General features: G+C 37.5%; 4 protein-coding genes across 5 annotated transcripts in view; 3 read left to right on the top strand and 1 right to left on the bottom strand.

Moving 5' to 3' along the window:
- LOC145224835 (NACHT, LRR and PYD domains-containing protein 3-like) overlaps nt 1–2,478 on the top strand; it is a 32,393-nt gene extending 29,915 nt beyond the window's left edge. Inside the window, exon 8 of the mRNA XM_080091423.1 lies at nt 220–2,478. Coding sequence (XP_079947549.1) covers nt 220–384 — 165 coding nt within the window. The 3' untranslated portion in view covers nt 385–2,478. The remainder of the gene's footprint in view (nt 1–219) is intronic.
- Nucleotides 1–15,920, top strand: part of LOC145222983 (vacuolar protein sorting-associated protein 33B-like) — a 148,557-nt gene extending 132,637 nt beyond the window's left edge. The window contains exons 1-9 of one of the 2 annotated variants that reach the window (XM_080089259.1): nt 6,857–7,565; nt 7,925–8,106; nt 9,013–9,246; nt 9,638–9,780; nt 11,383–11,479; nt 12,132–12,279; nt 12,991–13,202; nt 14,031–14,290; nt 14,562–15,920. In XM_080089259.1, coding sequence (XP_079945385.1) covers nt 7,274–7,565; nt 7,925–8,106; nt 9,013–9,246; nt 9,638–9,780; nt 11,383–11,479; nt 12,132–12,279; nt 12,991–13,202; nt 14,031–14,290; nt 14,562–14,862 — 1,869 coding nt within the window. In that variant the 5' untranslated portion in view covers nt 6,857–7,273 and the 3' untranslated portion in view covers nt 14,863–15,920. Of the gene's footprint in view, nt 1–6,856; nt 7,566–7,924; nt 8,107–9,012; nt 9,247–9,637; nt 9,781–11,382; nt 11,480–12,131; nt 12,280–12,990; nt 13,203–14,030; nt 14,291–14,561 lie in introns of those variants that run through there. The other variant, XM_080089261.1, reaches the window with a different exon arrangement.
- On the top strand, nt 5,640–6,365 carry LOC145222987 (U6 snRNA-associated Sm-like protein LSm8). Its single transcript, XM_080089266.1, has one exon. It carries the CDS (start codon nt 5,678–5,680, stop codon nt 5,966–5,968), a length of 291 nt encoding a protein of 96 aa, XP_079945392.1. The 5' UTR covers nt 5,640–5,677; the 3' UTR covers nt 5,969–6,365.
- Nucleotides 15,921–19,000: 3,080 nt separating the features above from the next.
- LOC145222985 (mitoferrin-1-like) lies at nt 19,001–23,633 on the bottom strand. Its single transcript, XM_080089264.1, has 4 exons — nt 23,368–23,633; nt 21,736–21,961; nt 21,388–21,444; nt 19,001–21,097 (listed from the first exon to the last, which is right to left on the bottom strand). The coding sequence occupies exons 1-4, from the start codon at nt 23,533–23,535 to the stop codon at nt 20,514–20,516; spliced, it is 1,035 nt and encodes a 344-aa protein (XP_079945390.1). The 5' UTR covers nt 23,536–23,633; the 3' UTR covers nt 19,001–20,513.
- Nucleotides 23,634–23,677: the final 44 nt, after the last annotated feature.

Here is a 23,677-nt window from a genome sequence, read left to right as displayed (position 1 = left end):
ATTTGGTGATTTTCATGTGATTACGAACAACCCGAGCAAATCTACACATCAGCAGTTGTTTGTTTGTTAATCTTATCTTATAGCGTTAATTATTTTTCACACTTCACAACACGTGACATCCGTTTTTCACTCAAAAACATTTTGTACTATGACGTCACACTGCATCATTTATTATAACATACTTGAGTGTTACTTGCGTTTAACTTATTCTTGTTTTAGATGGAACTTCTTAATCTGTCAGGGAACCAGCTGACAGATAAAAGTGCTAATACATTGGCACAATGCGTCCACAACATCAATTTGTTGGAGGTTTGGGCCAATGACTTCACAGAAGTAGGGGAGAATCTCATCAGATCAAAGTCGCGAGGAGAAGTTTGGTTTTAAATCTGAAGCAAAACCTGAACACTTGTTTCCATAACAATCTTAAATAAACTTAATTTGTGGAACAATCTTTACAATAAATGCTTGGCCTGACAGTGGATCAATGTGACATTTCATTACTAATGATGGCATTGGTCATTGCCTGGGTACAACTACTGACACATAAACTCACAACACGCCAGTTTGGGCGTTTCTGATAGGTGGCGCAACGAAGCTTAGGCGTTTATGCTGACAGTAATTGCTGACTCATCAATTATTGTGACCAAAAGCCCAAATTGCTGACTCAGCAATATTGTCACCATGAACGCCATGATCCGTTGCGCCACCTATCAGAAATTCCCAAACCGACGTGTTATGAGTCCCCATGTTAGTAGGTCTACCCATTGCCTGAACGTCCGATGGAATAAATCATTATTGTCCACTGTCTGGGTCGGCATCTTTTCCGGATGATTATCAACTGTCATGTTTGTTTGAAACATTGTTATTTGGGTTTAAAACTGACAAGCATAGGCGCCGAACATGAGTGTGCGCAAGGTATTTTGCATCAACGTTAACAATCCCGAAACTAACTGATTTTATACATAAACAATCGCAACACGCGCTCTGCATTTGGCTTGATGAAGAATTTTACTGTCACAAGAAATACAGACTTTCGTCACAAACGACATCCAAAAACCAATAAGTTCATTTTCAAAAATGGTCAATACATCAATCTAAACCATCTTTCTACAGTTGCTGTTGTCATCTTTACAAACAACTGTACATATTGTTTCGTTTCGATTTCTGCCATTTACCGTCGCCTTTTACTGCTTTATGTTAGTGACGTTTATAGAAGTTGCTTTTTTGCTGCAAAGATGTTTTTTAACATGAGTGTTGGTTTGTTTTCATTAACTTGACAGACGTCACGAATTCAGTATTAAATTCACATCGGTTGAAAATCCTTGTATAAAGTTCGGCGTGTGTGCTGACCACTTATTTGTGATTGTAACGTTATGAAACTAAGTAAAAAATCCGACAAATTTAAATCTGGAAATAAATGTTTCTATGCTTGTGATATGATAATGTCAGATGATTTTTGACGTTTTTGTTGCGGAAATGACTCATAGGAACCTTCTCAGATGTATATAAACGTAAACACTGGTGATAAAACATAAGTTGTGATTCTAGTGCATGACAACCTCATGATTTGTGTTCTGCAAAATCCACGTTTAATGTTGTAACCGATTGTGTTTTTCTTTTAACTTTTGCTGTCGTTCGCCATGCTGTTGTTTAGTGACGTCACTAGGAGTTGTCCCTCTAAATTCCTCGTCACAATACGTTTTCGTTGTTTCGTTTAAAGGACTCTTGCAAATGTTAAATTTTGTGTTGAGGTAAAACTATAAACCCAACTTACTTGTCTGAAACCAAAACCATGAAACTTGTTTCTAACTTTTCAAACGAAACCACACTATGTGACACGTTAATAAAACAAGTTTTCAACTTCCTTTAAACGTCGTTTTCCGTCATAAAACGTCCAAATTTGTCACATATCTCGCACACCATCTAGTGGCGTTCGTACATTTACGTTTCTTAAATTGTTTTCAACAAATTAGGTCGCTGATATGTAATGTATATTCTTATGTTTTTATGCTTTGCGCAGCCTTTCTGCATTATATATCTGTACATATTGTATTGAAGTGTTTCCTTTATTATGTAATTATTGTTTTCTTATTTTATCAAATGTTTCCTGCGTCCCTGCTGGCCTATCTAGGAAGGGACGCCGCCAAACATAACAATCTATGCTGCCTTAACTTTCCGCTTGTAGTGTTGGTCTGAACAACTTAATTTAAATGTAAACATTAAGTTATTACCCCTGTTAACATATGACACATTTTTATGTGACTACTTGGAGTAACATTTTTATGTTCCAACGTTTCTGTTCCTTCTTTTGCAACCATTTTTATCAATGGAGACGACATGATAATTTGTTTTATCGGCCGGTCGTTACATGTTGAGGCGGGGTGGGGCCTCTGCAAATAAAAATCTTTTTCTGATGCATATTTTATGTTGGTCGCATCATTATTACAAGCTCAAATTAAATCAATATTTTCTTTTTGACATTTCGACAAATTAATCATCAGGGAACACATGACCTAAGCAGTAACATAAACAATAACATGGAAGCACAAAATAGTGGGCAATACCTGGCTGTGCAATAAGCCAAACCAACAGTTGTGTGTATGGCGGGTTCAACAGTCGGTTCAGGGGCGCGCGAAACGAAGTTTTGGGTTTATAGTGTTTCGCAGCCCCATAAGAGGCTGCAGCTGGTTCGCTGCCACAGGACCCGTAAAAGTCTAAATATCAAATTTTAATAGGCTCATGAATATCAAGGTTTAAAACTCAAATAACCAACTCAGTATGAATTTTTACTGTAAAATTAAGCTGAAAATGTTGTTGATGATGATTGCCCAGTATAACATGCAGCACATGATTTTCCTCTACAGAGCGCTGCAGCTCGACTACCTTTTCAGTCCCGAGTAAAACTTGACATTTTAAGTTTCATTTCACAACAACATATGTGTGTTGTGCGAACATTAAATCAAGTTGGCAGGGCTAAGGAATGCGATAATTTAAGTTCACAATTTATTCTGTAACTTAGCAGCCAATAAATAAACCAAAAGTATTACAGAATGCAAAAAATTTTTCATAACCACCTGATTTGAATATTCGACCCAAAAAAGCAAAATAGGACTAAATAGATTTAAACCGGTTTAGAGATTCGATAGGCGGAATAATCCGGCCCTGCCTGGTTTGAAACTGGAATATCCCGGCGAAAAACAACAACAACCCCAACCCTATGATTTTCTTTCCATTTAATACCTTAAAACATACAAAAACATAGAAATAATACTTTAACTTTTGCTTTAGATTAAACCGGCTTAAAATTTCATGTTTTGTTTTAAGTGGTTCAAAAGTTTAAAAGCATTGATGTGCCGAAGTCTCGGTGGAGAAATTTATTCAGCAATTTTTACGAATTGTTCGTTAAACGAACAAAAAAAGCTACGTAATAACTGTCATCACTTCTATTCTTATTAAAGAGCTATATTTCATGCCACTCCTCACAAACCACAACCTTTTTCCTGGAAACAAAACATTTTAAACCGTAGCGTACGACTTTGCGTGACGTCACAAATGAATCGACCGAATTTCTTCAGCCAAACTGCCAAAGATTCCGGTTTGGGTCCGAACCTTGCGAAAAAGAAGAACTGCAAAAGACCCTTAGGGTTTCGAAACAATAAGAAATGCAAAACCAGTTTCAGTAGCTGTCTTGTGTTGATTTGCCAAAGTGCTGGTTGCTGCCTGTAAAGCAGTGGTCGGCCACCCCTGACACGCGTGCCAAGGTTGGCACGCGAGGTGGTTTTTCATGGCACGCCAACCGATTTGCGTGTTTATTCTGAAGTACTAATTGTACCTGTTACACTTACACGGCTTGTTTTCAGTTTTTATCGTGTCATTGTCTTTAAAGTCAGCCTTGCGTGCACATAACACTCTGCATTTTTTTATTATTGATATCTGCTGGCACGAACCACTAGTAGAAAAACATTGGCACCCGATTGTATTAGCACATGGAAATAACAAGTAAATTGGCCCGGGTCGCCAAAAAGGTTGCCGACCCTTGCCTTCGGTTTTTCAAAAATCGGATCAAAATTTTGTCTCCCCTTTTCCGATTTAAACCGGTTCGGAGGTTCGGTAGGAGGCAGAAACCGGTTAAAACCAGTTTGAAACTTGAATATTCCGGCGAAAAACCCACCCTAAACCGGATTTTTCTTCAATTTTTTGAGCCCCGAAAACCGAAAAAACCGAAAGGCTACAGCTTTAGGATTTTTTAAAAATCGAATCAAAAATTTGTCTCTTCTATTCCGGTTTAAACCGGTTCGGAGGTTCAGTAGGAGGCAGAAACCGGTCAAAACCAGTTTAAAACTGGAATATTCCGGCGAAAACCCACCTAAAACCAGATTTTTCTTCAATTTTTTGAGCCCCGATATTCGAAAAAAACTAAAGGCTATAGCTTTAGGATTTTTCAAAAATCGAGTCAAAAATTTATCTCTTCTATTCCAATTTAAACCGGTTCGGAGGTTCGGAAGGAGGCAGAAACCGGTCAAGACCAGTTTGAAACTGAAATATTCCGGTGAAAACCCACCTGAAACCGGATTTTTCTTCAATGCTATCCAATCCATTCGTAATAAGCAAAACAACTGAATCAACGAATGTCGAACATTACCTCAGATGTGTGCCACCACTGGCACTGGACAAAAAATCGCAACACTACGTCCGAAAATAATAGAACATGTTCTATTCAATCTGATAGCCTTTCCTTTTCGGACGATAACGCAATTCACATATTCAGAGTATTCTGCTAAAACACGTTGATATGAATAATTAAGCGTGTATACGACAAACCGAAACGAATCCTGTAAAGTGAAAATTCAACTAAATTCTCCACTTCTCCATTCGGTCCAGTGAACAAGGTTACGCATGATCGGTCACACAATCTGTCATGAAAAACTACGCGATCCTGGCAAAACTGAAACGAAACATCGCACATCTTTTGTTTGAGGCCAGGGATAATTGTAAAATTCTACACCTGTATACCAAAAAAAAGCATGCAGAATTGAAATATAAAAAAATGTGCGGGAAAGCCGTAAAAATCGGATCTGAATACTGGTGTTGTAATCGCTTACAAATCATGTTTTTAAATCAGATAATTTCATATCTAAAACGGAGTTACTAAAGAATTTGTGCAGCTGAATAATGTAACCAACAATTACGTCTAATTGTAGAGGTTAATATACCAAACGTTTGTAAAAAAATGTATCATAACAATGTGCTTTTTATAGCTGTTTCGTATCAGAGGTTTAATGAAAGTATCAGCCTGTGGTGTGCCATTTCTAAATCTATGTATTTGTGTGCAAGGTAATACTATTCCAACATGAAAAAAATGCTGATTATTATGGTTTCTTTGACAAATAACAGCAAGTGACCAAGTGTTGTCAGTGTTAATCTTATAATGTCTTGTTGCTTTGGTGAATTAAAGTTTATTACAGAGCAGGAAGCTAAAAACTGCAGGACAATACACATGATAAAAAATTAGAAAAGCCACATATACTTTAAGAGTTTGTAACCTAAAAAATTCAAAGGTTGATAGGTATTTATAATTAACACTGCCATACAATTTTCTGTTTTAATTTTCATAATCTTTGTTAAATTGAAGTTATTATTTTCCAGTTAGAGTTTATATGTGATTTAAAATTTAAAAATGGCTTCAGCACTAGAACCACTGGTTAACAGAATTGTGTCAGTGATAACATCGGATGGACGGATGATTGTGGGAATGTTGAAGGGTTTCGACCAAACAATCAACCTGATTCTCGACGAGAGTCATGAAAGAGTATTTTCATCAGCACACGGCGTCGAACAAGTTATGCTCGGACTTTACATTATTCGTGGAGACAACGTTGCTGTCGTGGGAGAAGTGGATGACACGACTGATGCTGCACTTGACCTTGAGAATATGAGGGCTGCCCCGCTGAACTCTGTTGTGCATTAATTGAAGTTCAAGGTCAAATGATCTGACAGAAGGACAAAACCTATGCTTCCCTAACAAATAGGGAGGAAGAAAAAAGTTCGAAGGATTTTTACACACTCAAAGTCAGAAAACCATCAATCATATTTGTGTTGTTTTATCTCATGCAACATGACAGATGATTCCTATTGTGTTTGCATTTCACCCAAATACCATCACTCTTTTTTCTTATAATGTTTTTCGCAATCACAAACTCTACTGCTGGATTTTTTCAAACGAGATATAAAACTCTGGTTTAACTTCTTACAAACAGTAATTTTCATTCACTGTACTCTTTTCTATCCTTGACTTGTTAAGAATATTTTGGTGGATTGGTTTTGTGTTTTACAATAATTTTCTGCCTGTTTTCTGTATCACAGAATCACATAGGTGCAATTAGATTTCTAAATATGGATTTATTTCCTGATGTACGGATTCTCAAAGCTCAGGCAAAGGAGCAGTTTACAATCTTGCTGGGAAATTTCTATGGAAAGAAAGACTTGGTAATAGATCCATCCTTAATGACTGTCCTTGATTGAATCACTGGTCTGCAGTTTTTGAAAGAAAAAGGCGTCGACAAAGTTTATAAACTGGAACACAAAGAAATTCTCGGTGGTGGCAACAAAAGGGTTTATATTGTGCGGCCGAGCGTGAAGGCAATGCGACATATTGCACCTCACATACATTCCGATTGTAGAGTCATGAAAGAGTATTCTCATCAGCTCACGGTGTCGAACAAGTTATGCTCGGACTTTACATTATTCGTGGAGACAACGTTGCTGTCGTGGGAGAAGTGGATGACACGACTGATGCTGCACTTGACCTTGAGAATATGAGGGCTGCCCCGCTGAACTCTGTTGTGCATTAATTGAAGTTCAAGGTCAAATGATCTGACAGAAGGACAAAACCTATGCTTCCCTAACAAATAGGGAGGAAGAAAAAAGTTCGAAGGATTTTTACACACTCAAAGTCAGAAAACCATCAATCATATTTGTGTTGTTTTATCTCATGCAACATGACAGATGATTCCTATTGTGTTTGCATTTCACCCAAATACCATCACTCTTTTTTCTTGTAATGTTTTTTTCGCAATCACAAACTCTACTGCTGGATTTTTTAAACAGGATATAAAACTCTGGTTTAACCAGAAAAAAGAGTAATTTCCATTCACTGTACTCTTTTCTATCCTTGACTTGTTAGGAATATTTTGGTGGATTGGATTTGTGCTTTACAATAATTTTTTGCCTTTTTGTATCACAGAATCACATAAGTGCAATCAGATTTGTTAATATGGAATCGTTCCCCGATGTTCGAATTCTAAAGGCTCAAGCGAGGGAGCAGTTTACAATCTTGTTGGGAAATTTCTATGGAAAGAAAGACTTGGTGATAGATCCATCATTGATGACTGTTCTTGATCGAATAACTGGTCTGCAGTTTTTGAAAGAAAAAGGCGTCGATAAAGTTTATAAATTGGAACACAAAGAAATTCTCGGTGGTGGCAACAAAAGGGTTTATATTGTGCGACCAAGTGTGAAGGCAATGCGACATATTGCTGCTCACATACATTCTGACCGTAGAGCAGGTATTATGTGATAACTTCAACTGTTTTTAATCATGCTAACTGCATGGTATGATTTATATTAATTTTGCCCAATGCTTATCTGTCAGTTAACTTACAAAAACTGCTGAAGAGCTAAATAACACAAATCAACATTTTTAGTTTACTATAATATTTCTTCTCAATAAAATCTTAGGACCAGACAGTTTTATACAGTTGTGTATAACTTTTAATATCATTTTTAAATTAATCTATTAGGTTTTTGAAAAACAAACTGTTTTTTTTCATTTTTTACTGCAATTGTTACAATTTAAATGCTAACTTATCTCTGTGGTTCATGTTCAGCACTTTGAACAAATTTCGGTTTTCTCATATTTTTACAGAAAAAATGCGAGCATATAAGATTTTTATGGTTCCGCGTTGTCTACATGTTTGTGAGTCGATTCTTGAACAGGAAGGAGTATTTGGTCCAAACTTAATCGAAGATCTAAACATTGGATTTATACCCTTGGATCAAGACATTATTTCCCTTGAAAATCCCGCTCTTTTGAATTCAGTTTTTATGGTGAGTAGCAGCCGTTTTAGCCAGAAATTGTGCAGCTATAATACTATAGAATTGTTTTAGTGCCTATTACCAGTCTCTGTGGTAAAATGACCTTGAAATCTCACAGTTTTTTGACATTTGGCAGTCACATTTTATATTGTGTATTGCCGTTCTTGTTGCCGTTTATTACCATGATGGCAACACACAAATAAGTCCTACCGGTTTGTTTACATTGGTCAATAAATGTGTCAGTTGGTAAGAAGTTGGATTGGTTGGCACAACCACCTTATGTTCACAAGGTCATGGGTTCCAATCCTATCTCAGCCACTTGCATTTGCTTGAGCAAGAAAACGTCTGAAATTGGGCCAGCAGAACCTGAACTAAAATGCTGACATATATAAAAATAAAAAATCAAAGAATGGTTCAACAAACCTAACAAGCAGCTGGATGGGGACTCACTGTAACAGATTGCAGTTAATATTCCCCCAACCCTGTCTCCCAAGGAAAAAATAAATAGAACCAACAAGTTGTGCACTTTTACGTTTGAGACATCAGTTAACCAACAAGCTGCCAAAATGTAAACATTTTTGGTGGTTTATATTACGTTGGAGCTGTCAAAATCAAACCTTTACTTAGCACGAAAACAAAAATGCTGCAGGAATGTTCTATCTTAAATTTAGTTACATTAAAGCACTGTCAATAATTATGTTGAATGCTTCAGCAATTTTTATCATATGTCATAGACTGTAAGGCCTGTGGGAGAAATTATACCAAATCTTTAATAGGCTTGACCCAACAGGATAACACATAACACTGCTTTATGGCTAATGGCAGTAGTGAATACTTGTTCATATTAGCTAATAGCCATAAAATTATACATAAGTATATAATACACATAAATAAACTTGTCCTTACTTTTTCTTTCAGGAAGGTGATTTTACGTGGCTCCACACCGTCGCTCACTCAATAGTCGGTCTTCAAACGACCTTCGGCACAATTCCGAATGTCTACGGGCAAGGTCATGCTGCAAAAATTGTGGAAAGCCTCACCAACACTTTGACATCGGAACTTGGTGAAAAAAAATCCCCTTTGCAGCATCAAATTGGCCACTTGGTGGTGCTAGACAGGGATGTTGATTATGTTACACCGCTGTGTTCACAGGTAGACTGATATGTGTTTGCTGGGAAGCAAAAAAATGTTAATCAGTGTCTGGTTTTTTGACAGTTAACTGTTCAACAATGTATGTGGGAAGTAGGAACTAAAATGATTTTCAGTTTGTCATAATCCTCACTTTAATCATGCATAAATTAGGTCCAGATTTTCCCAAATATACTGTATGAGTGTTCGCCTCTTTGTACTTCGCAGACACAAAAACTTAGCTTTAAAGAAACGTTTTAAACATAACAATGATTTGTGTTATGTTACAACAACCAAGCTACTGCTCTGAATAAATAAATAACTGCAAATTGAAATCACTGTTTTTGTGGTTTGCTATGGGATTGTGTGCATATTTTATTATATATTTGGTTTTTTGAAAAAACTTTTTTTTCAGGTAACATACGAAGGTTTGTTGGACGACATTTTTGAGATAAAATGTGGAGTTGTTGATTTTGGCCCAGAAGTTACAAAAACTGAGAAAAGTGTGAAAACCATGTTGAACTCCGAGGATTCGCTTTTTAGTGAAATCCGAGACAGGTAATGAAATGTTCGACTGCGTTTATTTCAGTGATTCTCAAACTGTGTAAGAGATTTTCAAGTGTGCCATGAAATATTTCCTATTTTAAAGTGCAAACATTCCCTGGTGTTGTAAGACTTCATACAGTAATACTGGTGTGCATGGCTATGTTTCGAAGCTCGTATTAAGTTATTGGTGAAAAGCACCACAATAAAGTTAAAAATAGAACAACGTTTCTTAAATGTTTACCTGCGAAGTGTGCCACGGAAGGATATTTTAGTTCTTTAATACGCCACATGAGTTTGAGAACCACTGTTTTATTTGCTAAACAAACATTTCTCAAACATGTTGGACAGTTTTGACCTTGGAAGCATAACCGCACATATACTAAAAAACTGTAGATGAAAATTGTTTTGTACACCATTATGTGACCACCGACAGTCTTACTTTTTGAGTCTGTAGACCAGGGGTGGGCAACCTGCGGCCCTTCATAAAAGGTTGTACGGCCCACAGAGACGCTTTTTTTCAAATTTACCGGCAAACGAGACGAACTATTATATATTTTTCAGCAGATTAATGCACCTAGTTTTCTGCGACCTGGCAAAATGTGGCTTGAATCAAATGCGAATTTTACTTGTAGTTAAGCATATTTGGTAAGCAACAAAGTAAAATCACCTTGTGTTATATAAAGGTGCGGCTCGCGATCTATTTTTGACAATTGTAATTGGCCCCACAGTAAAAAAAGGTTGCCCACCCCTGCTGTAGACTCATAGATAAGAAAATGTGTTAGACTAAATAGCATAGTGACCGGAAACACCAAAGTTAACTGGTTAAGGTTTGTGCAGAGTTTGTGAAAAGAAAGAAAGCTTGTCGAGTCGCCACTGAACCTGACAACATTGTGCAATGTTAATTGATTGTCACAGTCACAATACTATATCAGTGAAGCTGCTATTTACACTAATTTAAGGGGTTAATTTTAGTGTGTGAATGTTTTAACTTAGTTCAGTAGTTCTCAAACTGTGCGCCGCAGCGCCCTGGTGCGTCATTTCAATTTTCCAAGGGCATATCAGAATAGTTCAGTTTCGTGGCTGTTTGTTGTTGTGTCAATAAACACTTTCCTCATTAACTTTTATTTGCTGGTGCATTGCAAGTCTAGAAAACTTTTCCAGAGGCGTCACAACAAAAAAAAGTTTTAGAGCCACTGGGTTAAGGAATGATGTATTCTGAGTTTAGTATAAAAAGCCATCAATTTTATGGGTACCCTACTTCAGTTGACATGTCACCTTTACAGCCCAAATATGTAAACTTTCAGGTATTATCGTACAGAAATCCCAAGGGAGTGAATCACTGGTGTACGATTGCAGCGGTTTATTGCAGAGCAAAAGGTCTTTGTTTTGCTTTACCCATGGTCATTTTATTAGGCAGTTGTTTCGGTAATTAGACATGATTTAAACACGATAAATGGTATTTCGCTTTGTTATATGTCAGACAAAACGTTGTTGCCTAACATACAGGTCAAAAAATAATTAGACAAAAGCCGCAATGAATGATCATTTTACTGTCATTGCCCACTTAACCTTTTGATTCATCTGCATTCAACTTTTCTGATTGTTATTCCACAGACACTTCACTAATGTTTTTCCCTACCTGAGTGCAAGGGCAAAAGAAATTCAGGCCAACTACGATAAAAGTCACAGCATGGAACTCAAGGACCTAAAGGTAGTATCACTTTTCACTTAACAAATATTTAATTAAATCCAATGTTGTTGAATTACCAAATTATAATATGGTGTAGCTGCAGCGCATTCAGTTTTTATCCACCGATTGTGCCCTTCCCTGTTTTCCATAACTTCATGACGATTTTGCGCAGCTATTCTGGCCTGGAGATTGTTTTGATACAAGTATGTGTTCTTTCACAGGAGGTACTATATACTGCATCGTATACCCCATTTTATCAAAAATATAATTTTGCGACTATTTAATGATGGTTAGAGCCAGGTTTTTTTTTAAGGTTTGGTTTGGGTGACCGCTAAGTAGTTTTAAGAGACCGCAAGTGTTTCATTTAAATACCAAAAAATAGCCATTTTGGGAAACCGCTGGAGAAATTTAGGGGACTGTTTCGGTCCCCCAAAACATCTTAAAAAAACACTGGTTAGAGCTATTGGGTTGGGGGTTTGAAATTGAAATGACAGCACAATCTGGTCTCTTTGCCTGTTTATTTACCCTTGTTGGAGCTTACCTTCTTACATTTCGCAAACCATGGGCCATACCATGTAGTTTACCTTCCAGTATCACATGGTATCTAGTACCACACATCTTCACCAAGTGAAATAAACTGAACTCAATCAAAGTTGCAAATTTTTTTGTCAAGACGTTTGTTTCGAGCGAACTGAAAGGTTTGAAGCAAGAACATCGGTCACTTACTCTTCACATCGGAGCGAGTGAGGTCATCATGAAGCACAAAACCAAGGGCTCACTGCGACGCGGAGATTTGCAAGATATACTTCATATTGAACACAGTATGTATTTGTCATGCTGTACATGTTACTTATTAAAGATGGACAAAGAGAATATTCCAGAATACTAAAACCTTTTTTTCTTTTGCCCCATTAAACCTGTTTTCTTACTGGCTATTTATCCACTGCCTTTCAAATTTGTTTGGGACATGTTAACAAACTACTGCAATTTAAGAAATACCTTGTATAAACACAATGTCTGTATGTGCGTTTAAATTTGACCATTATTATGGCATTTGTACTCATGTTATAATATACCCTGAAAAATTACAAAGTTTTTGTAGTTTTATAGCAACCACTCAACACAGTATAACCAGTGATGTATTTTGTTTCACAACATCAAGTTTCACACAGAAATTTTAATGAATGTTTCCATTCCCAAACTGTATCAAAACTTCCATATGTTCTGTTTATTTGTGACAAAACTGGCCAACAACTAGGAAAAAGATTTTAAAAAAAGATATTGTGTGGTAATATCGATTCACTTCAGACCGATTTTCTGTTTGAGCAAGGCATTAAAATGCCCTATGGGACAATGCTTACGTGTTTGTTACTTTTTCAAACTTTTCCAGTGTTTCAAAATGTATGTAATCATTAACCCTTGCATCAGTCTATTGGTGTTTTGCAAGTTTTTAAACCTTAATTTAAGTCAAAACTATCTGTTTTACAGCTAAGTGTGTTGGCAAAATCTCTACTATGTTTTCCTTTCAACAGGTTTATTGGAAGGTTCCGATTTTCGAGAGTGTGTTAACTATATTGAGGAATGCATCCACCGACAATACGACATGCTCCTCACATTAAGACTTCTATGTTTGCTCTCTTGCACTACTAGTGGCCTGCTACCCAAGGATTACAATAATCTCAAACACAAGTTTCTTCACAGCTACGGGTTCGAACACATGTTGACCTTCTTTAACCTCAAAAAGGTACAGAAATGTTTGTTATGTCACAATGTCTCTGTGTGTGGTAATAATAGAGTAGATCAGTGGTTCTCAACTCATTGTAGGCCATGGACCACCAGTTCAATTCAATTTTCTTGCTGAATATTCAATAAATTATATGCAACTATTTCCAGCGTATCTATATAATTAACGTCCTGTGGTCCACCTGAAAAGTCATCGTAGAACACTGGTTCTCAACTCGTTTTAGGCTATGGACCACCAGTTGCATTTAATGAACATTGTGGACCAGTCCATTGTTAAGTACGGATAAAGAAAGCATCCACAACAAGCATATTAACTTGAAACATATTTTTTCAATACAGAATTTCGAGGAGTGATATCAATTACCTGACAGCTGACAATAAATGGCCAATAACTTTGATGAGTTTTTTTTTCCTGCTGAATATTCAATAAATTATATGCAACCATTTCCAGTGTATCTATATTACCAAATACAATTAACGTCCTGTTGACCACCCCAAAAGTCATGGACTACCAGTTGAGAACCACTGGACTTAATGGGTTAAACGACATTTAAATTGTTTCACATAAACATTTAATAAACCACAGGTTATACACACAGGCAGTTTTTTTCACCGTGTCTACTGTCTTCCTCTTCTAAAAACAACCCTGAAAAGCGAAAAACAAAACATGCTTAAAGCTTACTTTTGCCTTTTGCTTGATGTCAGTTGTTCAAGAGAAAACTGTGCTGCTTATTGACATATTACGGACAAAAAAACGACACCTTCGCCTAGATTTTTTCATGGTCTCAATGGTAGGAATAAAATTGAAATCGGTCAATTGTATTTCCAGGCTGGCTTGCTCACTGAGGCACAAACAGGCAAAGATACTTCGATCGAATCCAACTTGAACAAACTTGCAGACAGCCGCACGGTGGGGTCAGCGGTCTCCTACGTCACCAGCTCACTAGCGGCGCTGCAGAAGAAGGACTGGTTTCGCACAGTCAGCAAAAAACTCAGTTTGATTCCGAAACCTGGCACTGAATACAATCTCAAGAAACCTTCGGACATGGCTTACGTGTTTGGGGGTGCTTATACCCCCCTAACCTGCAGGTAACGTTTTTGTTGTTGTCATAATGTGTTTCTGGGCTTTTCCACGCTCTGTTTGTGTCTACAATAGATTAAGTTGTAGATGCAAGGAAATTATTTTCCAAACTAAATAACTAGTGTTTCAAGACCCTAAAAAACGTCGTACTTTGGTTGTTTGAAAATGACCTTTGCAACATGAGGTTTAGGCAAATCGGCTTATGTTCAAAGGGTTGTGGGTTCGAATCCCCTTAAATATTTCCAGCCAATCTAAATGAATCGTATTTAATTTCAACAGACTTGTGGAGCAAGCAATCCAGCGTCAGGGCTGGGGTGGATTGGAGGACGTCTTACGCCACCTACCGGGCAGTAATTTCGAAAAACTTGAAGCGCGGTCAGCGAAAGCGGGCAAGAGCGCCTCCAGTGGCGAACAGGCGTCCAAGGTTGCGCTCGTATACTTCATCGGAGGCGTCACGTATTCGGAAGTGGCCGCGCTCCGGTTCCTGGCGAAACAGAAGGGATATCGAATCCTGATCGCCACTACCGCCATCATCAACGGGAACCGAATGCTGTCGTCATTTGTCGAAACTGTCAGGTGACCGTCGCTATGGATCCCTGTGTGATGTCATAGTAGCGCTCCATTTTTGTTTCCGCTTGGAGCGCCAAAGCTGCATGTAAGTGAAATTTTTCACCGTGAACTGCGATCGCGTTGTAATGTTCGATTTCTATTGTTCTTTGATTGATTGTGATAATATTTTTATGCTTGTTGCAACTTGTGGTACTTAGTGAAACAAAACTAACTGTTTATACAAGCTGTTACTGCCAGGCACCAATGTTTCGACGTCCTATACCAGGGTCGGCAACCCCTGGCACGCGTGCCTAGGTTTGCACGCGAGGTGGTTTTTCATGGCACGCCAACTGATTAGCGTGTTTGTATTGATTATCATGCCATTGTCTTAAAATTTAGCCTTTACACTCCGCTTTCTTTGGCCCGCGAGGTCATTAACACATGGAAATAACAAGTGAATTGGCACGCGTCTTGTAAAAGGTTGCTGACCCCTGTCCTATACGGTTCCCCTTCATCAGGGTAAACGACAGCATTCAGTGTTATTAACCCTGATGAAGGCGACCTGTATAGGACGCAGAAACGTTGGTGCAAAATTACAATTGCCAGAAGCGATCTATAAACTTGATAACTAAATGTTTGTTTGTTCCATTTAAGTTTTTTATAAAAATGAGGAACTGACGGTGGAAAATTACGCGAAAGAAAATTCTGTTACATGAACTTAACTGAATCTGAGCGTTTTGTTTATTTATTTATTTCAATCATTTACTCAGCAATTGTAGGCGCTCGCGTTTAAGCTCACCATTTTTGCACTTTCCACATTTCCATTATATTTCGAAACAGGTTTTCCGCCAACAAGTACAACCTGATGTATTATATGACTTTACATAATTGCAAACTCACTTAATTCCTGTTCCTGCTGCTCACTGATATTCAGGCGAATACTAATTACGTGAAATGATGACGTAACAAACGTGACGCGGCGACATTTTATTGTCTTAATGTTGACAAACTTAACGTGGTGTTTGTCTGTGTCTGGAAAAAACAAAACGTGAGACTATTTATAAATAAATCTACGTTTCTTCTATGGAATTACTGCAGACTAAAATTTTGACCTCATAATGGATGACGCAATAATTGTGCAATGACTGTTCTCATCGGAAACAACTCTGTATGACGTAATAAGGCGTGCCGCGACACTTGTGATCGTGAAAACGGACGTGTGACGTCGCTGTGTATGACGTAACAATGTCGTTGCAGGCGACAATGGGCATTGTTTGGGATTGTAAGTCAAGTGCCATTTGTTCGGGAAACAATATGAGAAAAACGTTCCACTTCACACAAAGCACCGAGTTTCAGTTTCGACCACTTATCTCGTTTAATGCGATGGGATTTCGAATGTTTTAAGTCAGTGGTTCTCAAAAGTATGGGTCGCGTAGGGTCAAAAAATGGGTCGCGCTATAGTGATTCACTCTTAACGAACTTTTACTGCATTAAGTAAACACAAACAAATTTACTTAATGCAGTAGTAAAGTCAGCTTACTCGACCACGTTGTACAGTAAAATGAACCAATCATTACCACATACAGACGACAATAGGCTTCCAACTTTACTGTCACGCACATGGCGATTGTGACGTCGTAACACGGGGATAATAGGACAAGTATTCGTACAAGGAAACATGTTTAGATTTGGGATTCACTTCTATCAACGATCATGCTGCAAAGCCACAATGTGTGTTGTGTTATGCAGTGTTGTCGAACGAATCGACCTCGTTAAGCCTGCGGCCATTTTGGCATGCTATGCGGCGACGACGACGTGGCCTCGAAATTACAGTCCGTTTCGTTCAGTTAAAAGTCGAATCACAGACCTTTTACTGAATATAAATATCAAGTGGTCTCTTGAATGAAAAATAGAGCCGTGCATTGAAGATTTATGAAGGAAAAATTTCAATTTAATGAAACACGCTACAATAAATCAATTATTTGTTTCTAATTAATCATTACAAATGGCTGTCTGCGTCTTTCTTCATGCATATCAGAAAAAAATACATTATTTGATGTTTGAAGCTTGGGTCGTGAGATGTTCATGTAACTCAGATTTGGGTCGCGGTCAAAAAAGTTTGAGAACCACTGTTTTAAGTAGACGGGAACAACCTTTTAGGTCAAGTCTGTCGCATCACAGGTTCTTGACGCGTACGTTTGTTCGCCCAATGTAAAACAATACAGTCGTAGTATGCCATTTTTTATCAAATATCTGGCAAAAAGTATTTTCTAAAACAAGGACGTTATATAAAAAAAGGATTGTTTTACATTGGGCACATAAACGTACGTATTAATATATTATGCATACATTTCTATGCGTGGCCTTAGTTTGCGCACTCTAATTTATTGTGTTTAATTTACCTAATTTTCAGCTGCTGAAAAGTTCTTTCAATGGCTTGAGATCGTCTGTTTTCACGGCTATTTCGAGTTTTGTTGCTAATGGTGTCGACTTGCACAAATACTTACGCGCGTTTCGTCGTCGCAAAGTCGTTTTCACAATAAGACCGTGGTTTCATTGTTTGATTGAGTCGGGGCTGTGCAAACAAGTAACGCTTGTAGAATGGCGCGCTAGTTTCCATTCAAACCGCAACCGACCCCGTTTACCGCTGCTACTGTGGGGCCTTCGACCTTGTACAACAGCCTGAAATTTAACAATAAAACTTAAATGTAAACGAGTTTCTGATAGCTATTTCGAAGTTGACAGCACAAAACCAGTTTAACGCGGGACGGTTTTAAATTTTTATATTCTGGTGGGACGGTTTATTGTGCATACAAGAAAATTTTCACCTTTTGAACCTTCTTTGACAATTCTAGATTTCTACACAAACCTCGTTGGAAAATTCATTAAAGCAGGGGTCGGCAACCTTTTTTCCCACTGCGGCCGGTTTTTAAACCGGATATTTTATCGCGGACCGGCCTTTCAAAAAAACTACAAATATTTAGCAATGAAAACATCCCGGGATACATGGGCAACATGTTTTAAAGCATTTAACCTGAAAAAGTATATGGCCCAGGAACGAACTCGTCGCGGACCGTCGGTTGCCGACCAAACAATGCCCAAAACACAACGAAATTTGTTGGCCAGTGACTCTGCATTGACTGACTGCTTAGCCAAATTTAGCAACATGACTATCACGTCGCCGGCAGGGGGACACGTTTGTCGGTCGAACAAGCTTTCATTGTCCAGCGCACAGTTAATAATTAACCCGCGGTCGCAAGTAAGGGGTTCGGCGGTTGAAATTGCTAAAACTGAAAACGTGGCTCTCACCGTGACTGCGCAGAAAAACACAGGTTGTAAAGGGGTTTGTAGGAGTTAACCACACAAAACACCTTGGTTAGCAGTTAGCACACACTCATAAAATCAGGCCTGTCACGAAAATGAGGTACTTGTGTGCAAACAACAAGTCGTTTTATATTTTTCTCACATTCAAGTTGTTAAACTCCAAAAAACACACTTTTAGATCATAACTGCGACAGACATGTAATGTTTTGTGGTGATTGATGTGTTTTTACTCTGGTTTAAATATTTTCGGAATCGTAGTAAATTGCGGTACGATAGAGACCTACTTATTACGCTATGTGCATTCTCCCATGTCAGTTTCGCTAAATGTCACCAAAAAAACGTGACAAAACTGTGAAATGTTACCCAGTTCGGGTCTTTATGACTTCGGTTTGGGATCAGTTAACCAAAGAGCGCACCAGTTTACCGAGCCAAGTTAATCTAAAGTAAAAGCATATGTAAAAGCATTTGTGCTGTATGCCCAGTTGTGGCATCGCACAGACTGGGTGATGTATGGGGTTGTACCCTGTTGCTCACCACAAACTGGAGTGCCGTTGAATGGCTACACTAGCCAATGCGGCCGATCTCTCGTCACCAGCTGCACTGATGAGACCTTATAGGTCGAAACAGTGTGCACTGTCTGCAGCTTATCAAGTTAATCTAACCTTCCAACATTACGTTTGCGTGCAACGCTTCCTATATCATAGTGGGGTATCAGTACAACCATTATAGCGTAATGTGAAGGACATCCAGATACTGACGCGCACGTGGCATTTCATCAATCACAATTTCCTTTTTGCCAACTCAGCAAAAAACCTCCGGGAGTAAAAAGACCAATTATTTCAAGCTTTGGTTGAAATTAAAATGTATTTATTCATTGTGGAAATCGAACAAGCACACTGTTTGTTTGTTAGCTCGCCACAAGGAGTGCTAAATAACGATGTGAACAATTACAAAATGAATAAACTTCGCAAATAATCAACAACAACAGTATGAGAGATGGTGGATAGTTTGCAACTGGAAATATATATACTGGTTTCACCTCCAGGTTTTCGGACTTTTGTTTTTAGAGCACAATAATTTATAACTCTTAAACTTTTCTGCAAATTTAAGTACAAGCAATTAAAGAAATCAACTTATAATTATCTTTCGAATTAAATTAATACACGACTAGTTTATTTACTGTTAAAAAACTTCCATTATGCTTTTGAAGTTAATAGTGATACGTGTATGTAATAAAAAATGGTTACATAGATAGGAAAGGGGATAGTCCATTAATTACTGTTAAATGCTGCAACCAAATCAATTGAGTCAACAACTAATTTAACCAATATTTTTGAATATATAAATACGAGATCAAACAATTCTAATTTAAACATGGCAGCACATGGATGTAACTTGCATGCAACGGTGCTTTTGGGCCGATATTAAAACAATTTTTCAATTTAAAAGGCAGTTTTCCAATAATTTTGCCGATAAACACCAAATAATAATATAAATGCATTTGGAGAGTGCAAAAACTTTGTCAAGAATGAGTTATTGTCACATATCTAGTGTGTAATTGACTTTTCAGAATATCAGTTTACAGTAAGTCTGTTGAACATCTACAACAAATTTTGTAGAGGCAGTTCGCAAAATATAAAGCAATCATTGATAATGGCACGAACATAACATATAATATAATTGGTTGATTGTCATATTTGTTAGTGTAACAGGACATAACGTTTAACTGCTTGCTAAATAATATGTTCAATTTGGCTCTTGGCAGATACATAATTTCCTGGCAAAATTAAAGATTTTCTTCCATAAATGACGGTTCATTTTTTAAACACAACAACATGGTAATAAGACCCCAAAAGTTTTTTGGAAATGGTTAAGCGTTGGTTTGTAGTTTAGGATTTACAAGTTTCTGAAGCTGTTGTGTGTTTGTGGTTAGAATTAGCAAACAATTAAACCACTTGCGCTCAACATTGCGGGGTACCACACTGTTTACCGAGTTGGGCCACTAACCACCAAAACCAACGATAGAAAACAACAGCATGTTTTATGTGTCGTCAAAAGCAAGCTTGAAGCGTTTTATCAGCACAATTCTAACTGTCAACCTAACGCAACCACTACGCAGGCAATATTATGAGGTCGCATCGGGTGTCTTACACTTTTTTAGGAAACAGTAATTGCAACATTTAGTTTGTTTAACTTTGGAAAACTTCAAACACTTTTACGAAGTTTAAAATACAATGGTGATTGTGTAAGGACGAAGAAACCATCTTCCACCAAGTGACCGTGCACCAAACACCGGAAACGACAACGCGAAAAAGAAATATTGTGTAAAAATAATGCATTACCTTGAAGAGTAAGGAGTTACTTGTTTGGAGGAGGTAGAATTGAACCTGAACATGCAGGGGTCCAAGCAGGAGGAGTGTAGGTCGTGTAGTTTTTTTCTGCTGGTTCATTCTTACTCTTCGAAGTCTTGTTGTACAGAAGATGCTTAAATGCCTCATACACACTCCAGGAGATGGCGGTAGAGGGCATTTGATAAAACATCCGTGCTGTAACCCCTCGAAAGAACGTCCTAAGTCCGTCTGTGCGGTAGACCATTACAATCGCTTGTCGAAGTCCACGAACTTTTGTATCTTGTTGTGATTCCTGTGTGTTAAGTAGAGTCCTGCATACATCCAATGGGTTTGTGACAAATGCGGCTGCTCCCCCTGCTGTAGCGCCGCTGAAGATGTGGCTTAATGGCAAGTACGTTCTTGTCGGGTTAACATACTCCTGTGTGAGTTCATAGACAACAAAATGTACAGTCTGAAAGGGGACGTTCATTAAAAACTGGGTCGGAAAGCTTCGGTAGAATGCTCTGATGCCCTCTGTCTGATAAGTGTGCACTAAACAGCTGCGACATGTGGTATGTGTGGAGCCGTACATCTGCATTCTCTGTTTAATCACTGTAAGAAAGTTTAAAATAGTGTTTAAACATGAAACAGACAACTTAGATTAATGGAAACTGCAATTTGCCAAGCTTTTGCTTGCAGTTAACCCAAATACACAATTGACAAAATTATGCTTTGAAATAATGATAAGCTATAATTTGGGGTTGCACATGTGATTCGTGTTTACCTATAATCATCTGTACAGCAATTAGTACAGAGAAATGCTACTGTTACATAACAATAACTATTATTTTTTGGTTATTTCCCTGACAATAAATAACAAACATAAATATAAACTGACATACCATCAGCCGGGTTCATAACAACATCGTGAAAGAAGGTAGAAACAGCACCGGCCAATCCTGAAACATGTAAATTATTTATTACACTGATTTGTAGTCGGACATTTCAGCAACATACAGGATGTGTACGACAATAACAACATAATTTGTCCGTAGTAAAACATCATGTTATGATTCACCCTGAAAAATTGCTTTCTTTTCACATTGTCACTTTAGCATGAAACAATACAAAATCATAGCTATAACTTACAACAAAAACACAGTGGCCAAAAGTAGGTTGTTGTTTTTCTTTTTATACAAAGCATTTAGGTAATTGTTATTTCTAAATCAAGCCTTTCAAAATCTGCTTACCGTTGGCAATACTTGAATTTTTCCATTTTCTGCCATTGATTTTAAGTGTCAAAGTGTGCTTGGTCTTTTCGTAACAAGCGAAATACATTGCATGGGCCGGTCCGGCACCAATTACCATTGCACTCATTCCACGCAATAACCTGCGTGCTCCCTCACGCTGAGAAATTGTAACAAAAGCATCTCGCAATCCACTGTAATACACCGAACGTATGCTTTGCATCTGGGTCTAGAAATGGAACAAAGTTTTAGATACATTTTGCCAACTATAACAAAAAAATATATACAGCTTGCTAACTATTACATGGTCTATTGTGCGTTTTAGTGTAGATTTAAAAAACACAAAACTACAGAAAATAAAAATGCTGTTATTTAGGTTGTCCTTAGCTTGAATTGTTGTTTTCAAACCAGAAATCATTCGTCAATTTAATTTATCTATTTAAATGGGGAGAATTGTAAATCCCAATATTAGGCTTGTGTTAACAAAATTGTCCACATTATCAGGCAATCCAGTCAATTGAGAAAAAAGCTTGGAAAATTGGTCATGAAATTCAGCAGATTCGTCTGTACTGGATCGCTGCAATTATGGAAATAAATGAAAAAAGCTGCTCAGTAATGACTGTAGTAAATGAACCAACTATTTTCTTGATAAATGACACTTTGGGTCGACAATAGATTTCAGCCAACTCAATGTTTTTAGCAATGCAATTATGGAACAATTAAAACAACAATGTCGACCTCAAGTGCACCTAAAATGCTGAAATCTTAACCATTCAGCATAACAACATTTTACACCAAAAACTAAATTAGTAGAAATGAAACCAGAACTTTAGGCGCTGAATATTGCTTCTTGAAACCAGCAAAGCAGTTGTGCATGCTTAACAACATTTTGTACATGCTTAAATCTGGTTGTGGTTTGTAGTGTACAATGAAATAAAAAATGTGTTGGGCTTGCAGTTTCTTGAAGGCAAAAGTTAGGACAAGTCATTTAACATAACCAAAACTTATGTCATCCTTTTGAATTGCCTGTAGGTAATGTTTTGCCACAGGTGTAAATGTAAAGCATATCCTTATCAGCTTTGCTGGTGCTGGTTGACAGCATAGCGTTTAACAGAAGGGTTGCCCAAAAATTAATTAAATTCAAACCAATTGAATTCATACAAACCTTACGATTTCACACGGGTACGGTCAAGTTTGATTTAATTTTTTTGTGTATGTTTTAAACAAATCAAATTTGTATCATGTTAATATTTAACCAAAATATTCTGTTGCCCATTTACTAAAAATTTCAACAATTGTTTCAGCTTTCAAGCTATTTCAAAAAAAAATACTGGATTTAAATGAAACAAATTCAGCAACAATTACTTTAGTCACTCCTATGAAAAAAGTGGAAGCTTAATAAAACTCAATAGATCCATGCCTGAACCTGACTTGGCCATTTCAACTTGTTTACAACACTGTTTTACAGAAAAAAAAGCTTCGTTCGTTCAAAGTCTGCCGGTCCAGTTACATCAAAAAATGGAGACTTCAAATGTAGAAGTTTTTTCCCACTTTGACAAAAAATTGATTGGGTAAATCCAGATATTTTATAAATTAAGCGATAATCCATGTAAATAATCCAGAACTTGTGTTAACCTTTATGCAGTCGACGGGATACATAGTGGCATGTTCCATAATTCCGGCGGCAGCCCCAGCTAGCATATGTGTAGACATAGGCCAGTCAACGGGCAATGCATCATAATCATCATTGTCCATAGTAGTGACAAAGTTTTGTGTTAATGTAGTCTCTGATAGAAATGACATCCAATCCAGTGGTTATTCACTGAGCAGTTACAACTTAATTTTCAGTGTTGGTTTTGCTACTTTCTGTTGATGAGGAAAATACTTTGCAGTCCAACAATAGTGAAATATCAGAATAACAAAATAAAAACCTAGATACAGATTT

Source organism: Phallusia mammillata, chromosome 4 (genome assembly GCF_965637545.1).
Source record: "Phallusia mammillata chromosome 4, kaPhaMamm4.hap1.1, whole genome shotgun sequence".
Classification (NCBI taxonomy): Eukaryota; Metazoa; Chordata; class Ascidiacea; order Phlebobranchia; family Ascidiidae; genus Phallusia; species Phallusia mammillata.
Note: the sequence above shows the minus strand (reverse complement) of the source record. Positions and strands in the feature narration are given on the sequence as shown.

Coding starts and splice junctions, on each gene's coding strand:
- LOC145222987 (XM_080089266.1), top strand. CDS start 5,678: ATGGCTTCAGCACTAGAACCACTGGTTAACAGAATTGTGTCAGTGATA.
- LOC145222985 (XM_080089264.1), bottom strand. CDS start 23,535: ATGTCATTTCTATCAGAGACTACATTAACACAAAACTTTGTCACTACT. Junction 21,445..21,735: donor AAATTCAAGTATTGCCAACG/GTAAGCAGATTT, acceptor TACATGTTTCAG/GATTGGCCGGTGCTGTTTCT. Junction 21,098..21,387: donor TGTTATGAACCCGGCTGATG/GTATGTCAGTTT, acceptor ACTTTCTTACAG/TGATTAAACAGAGAATGCAG.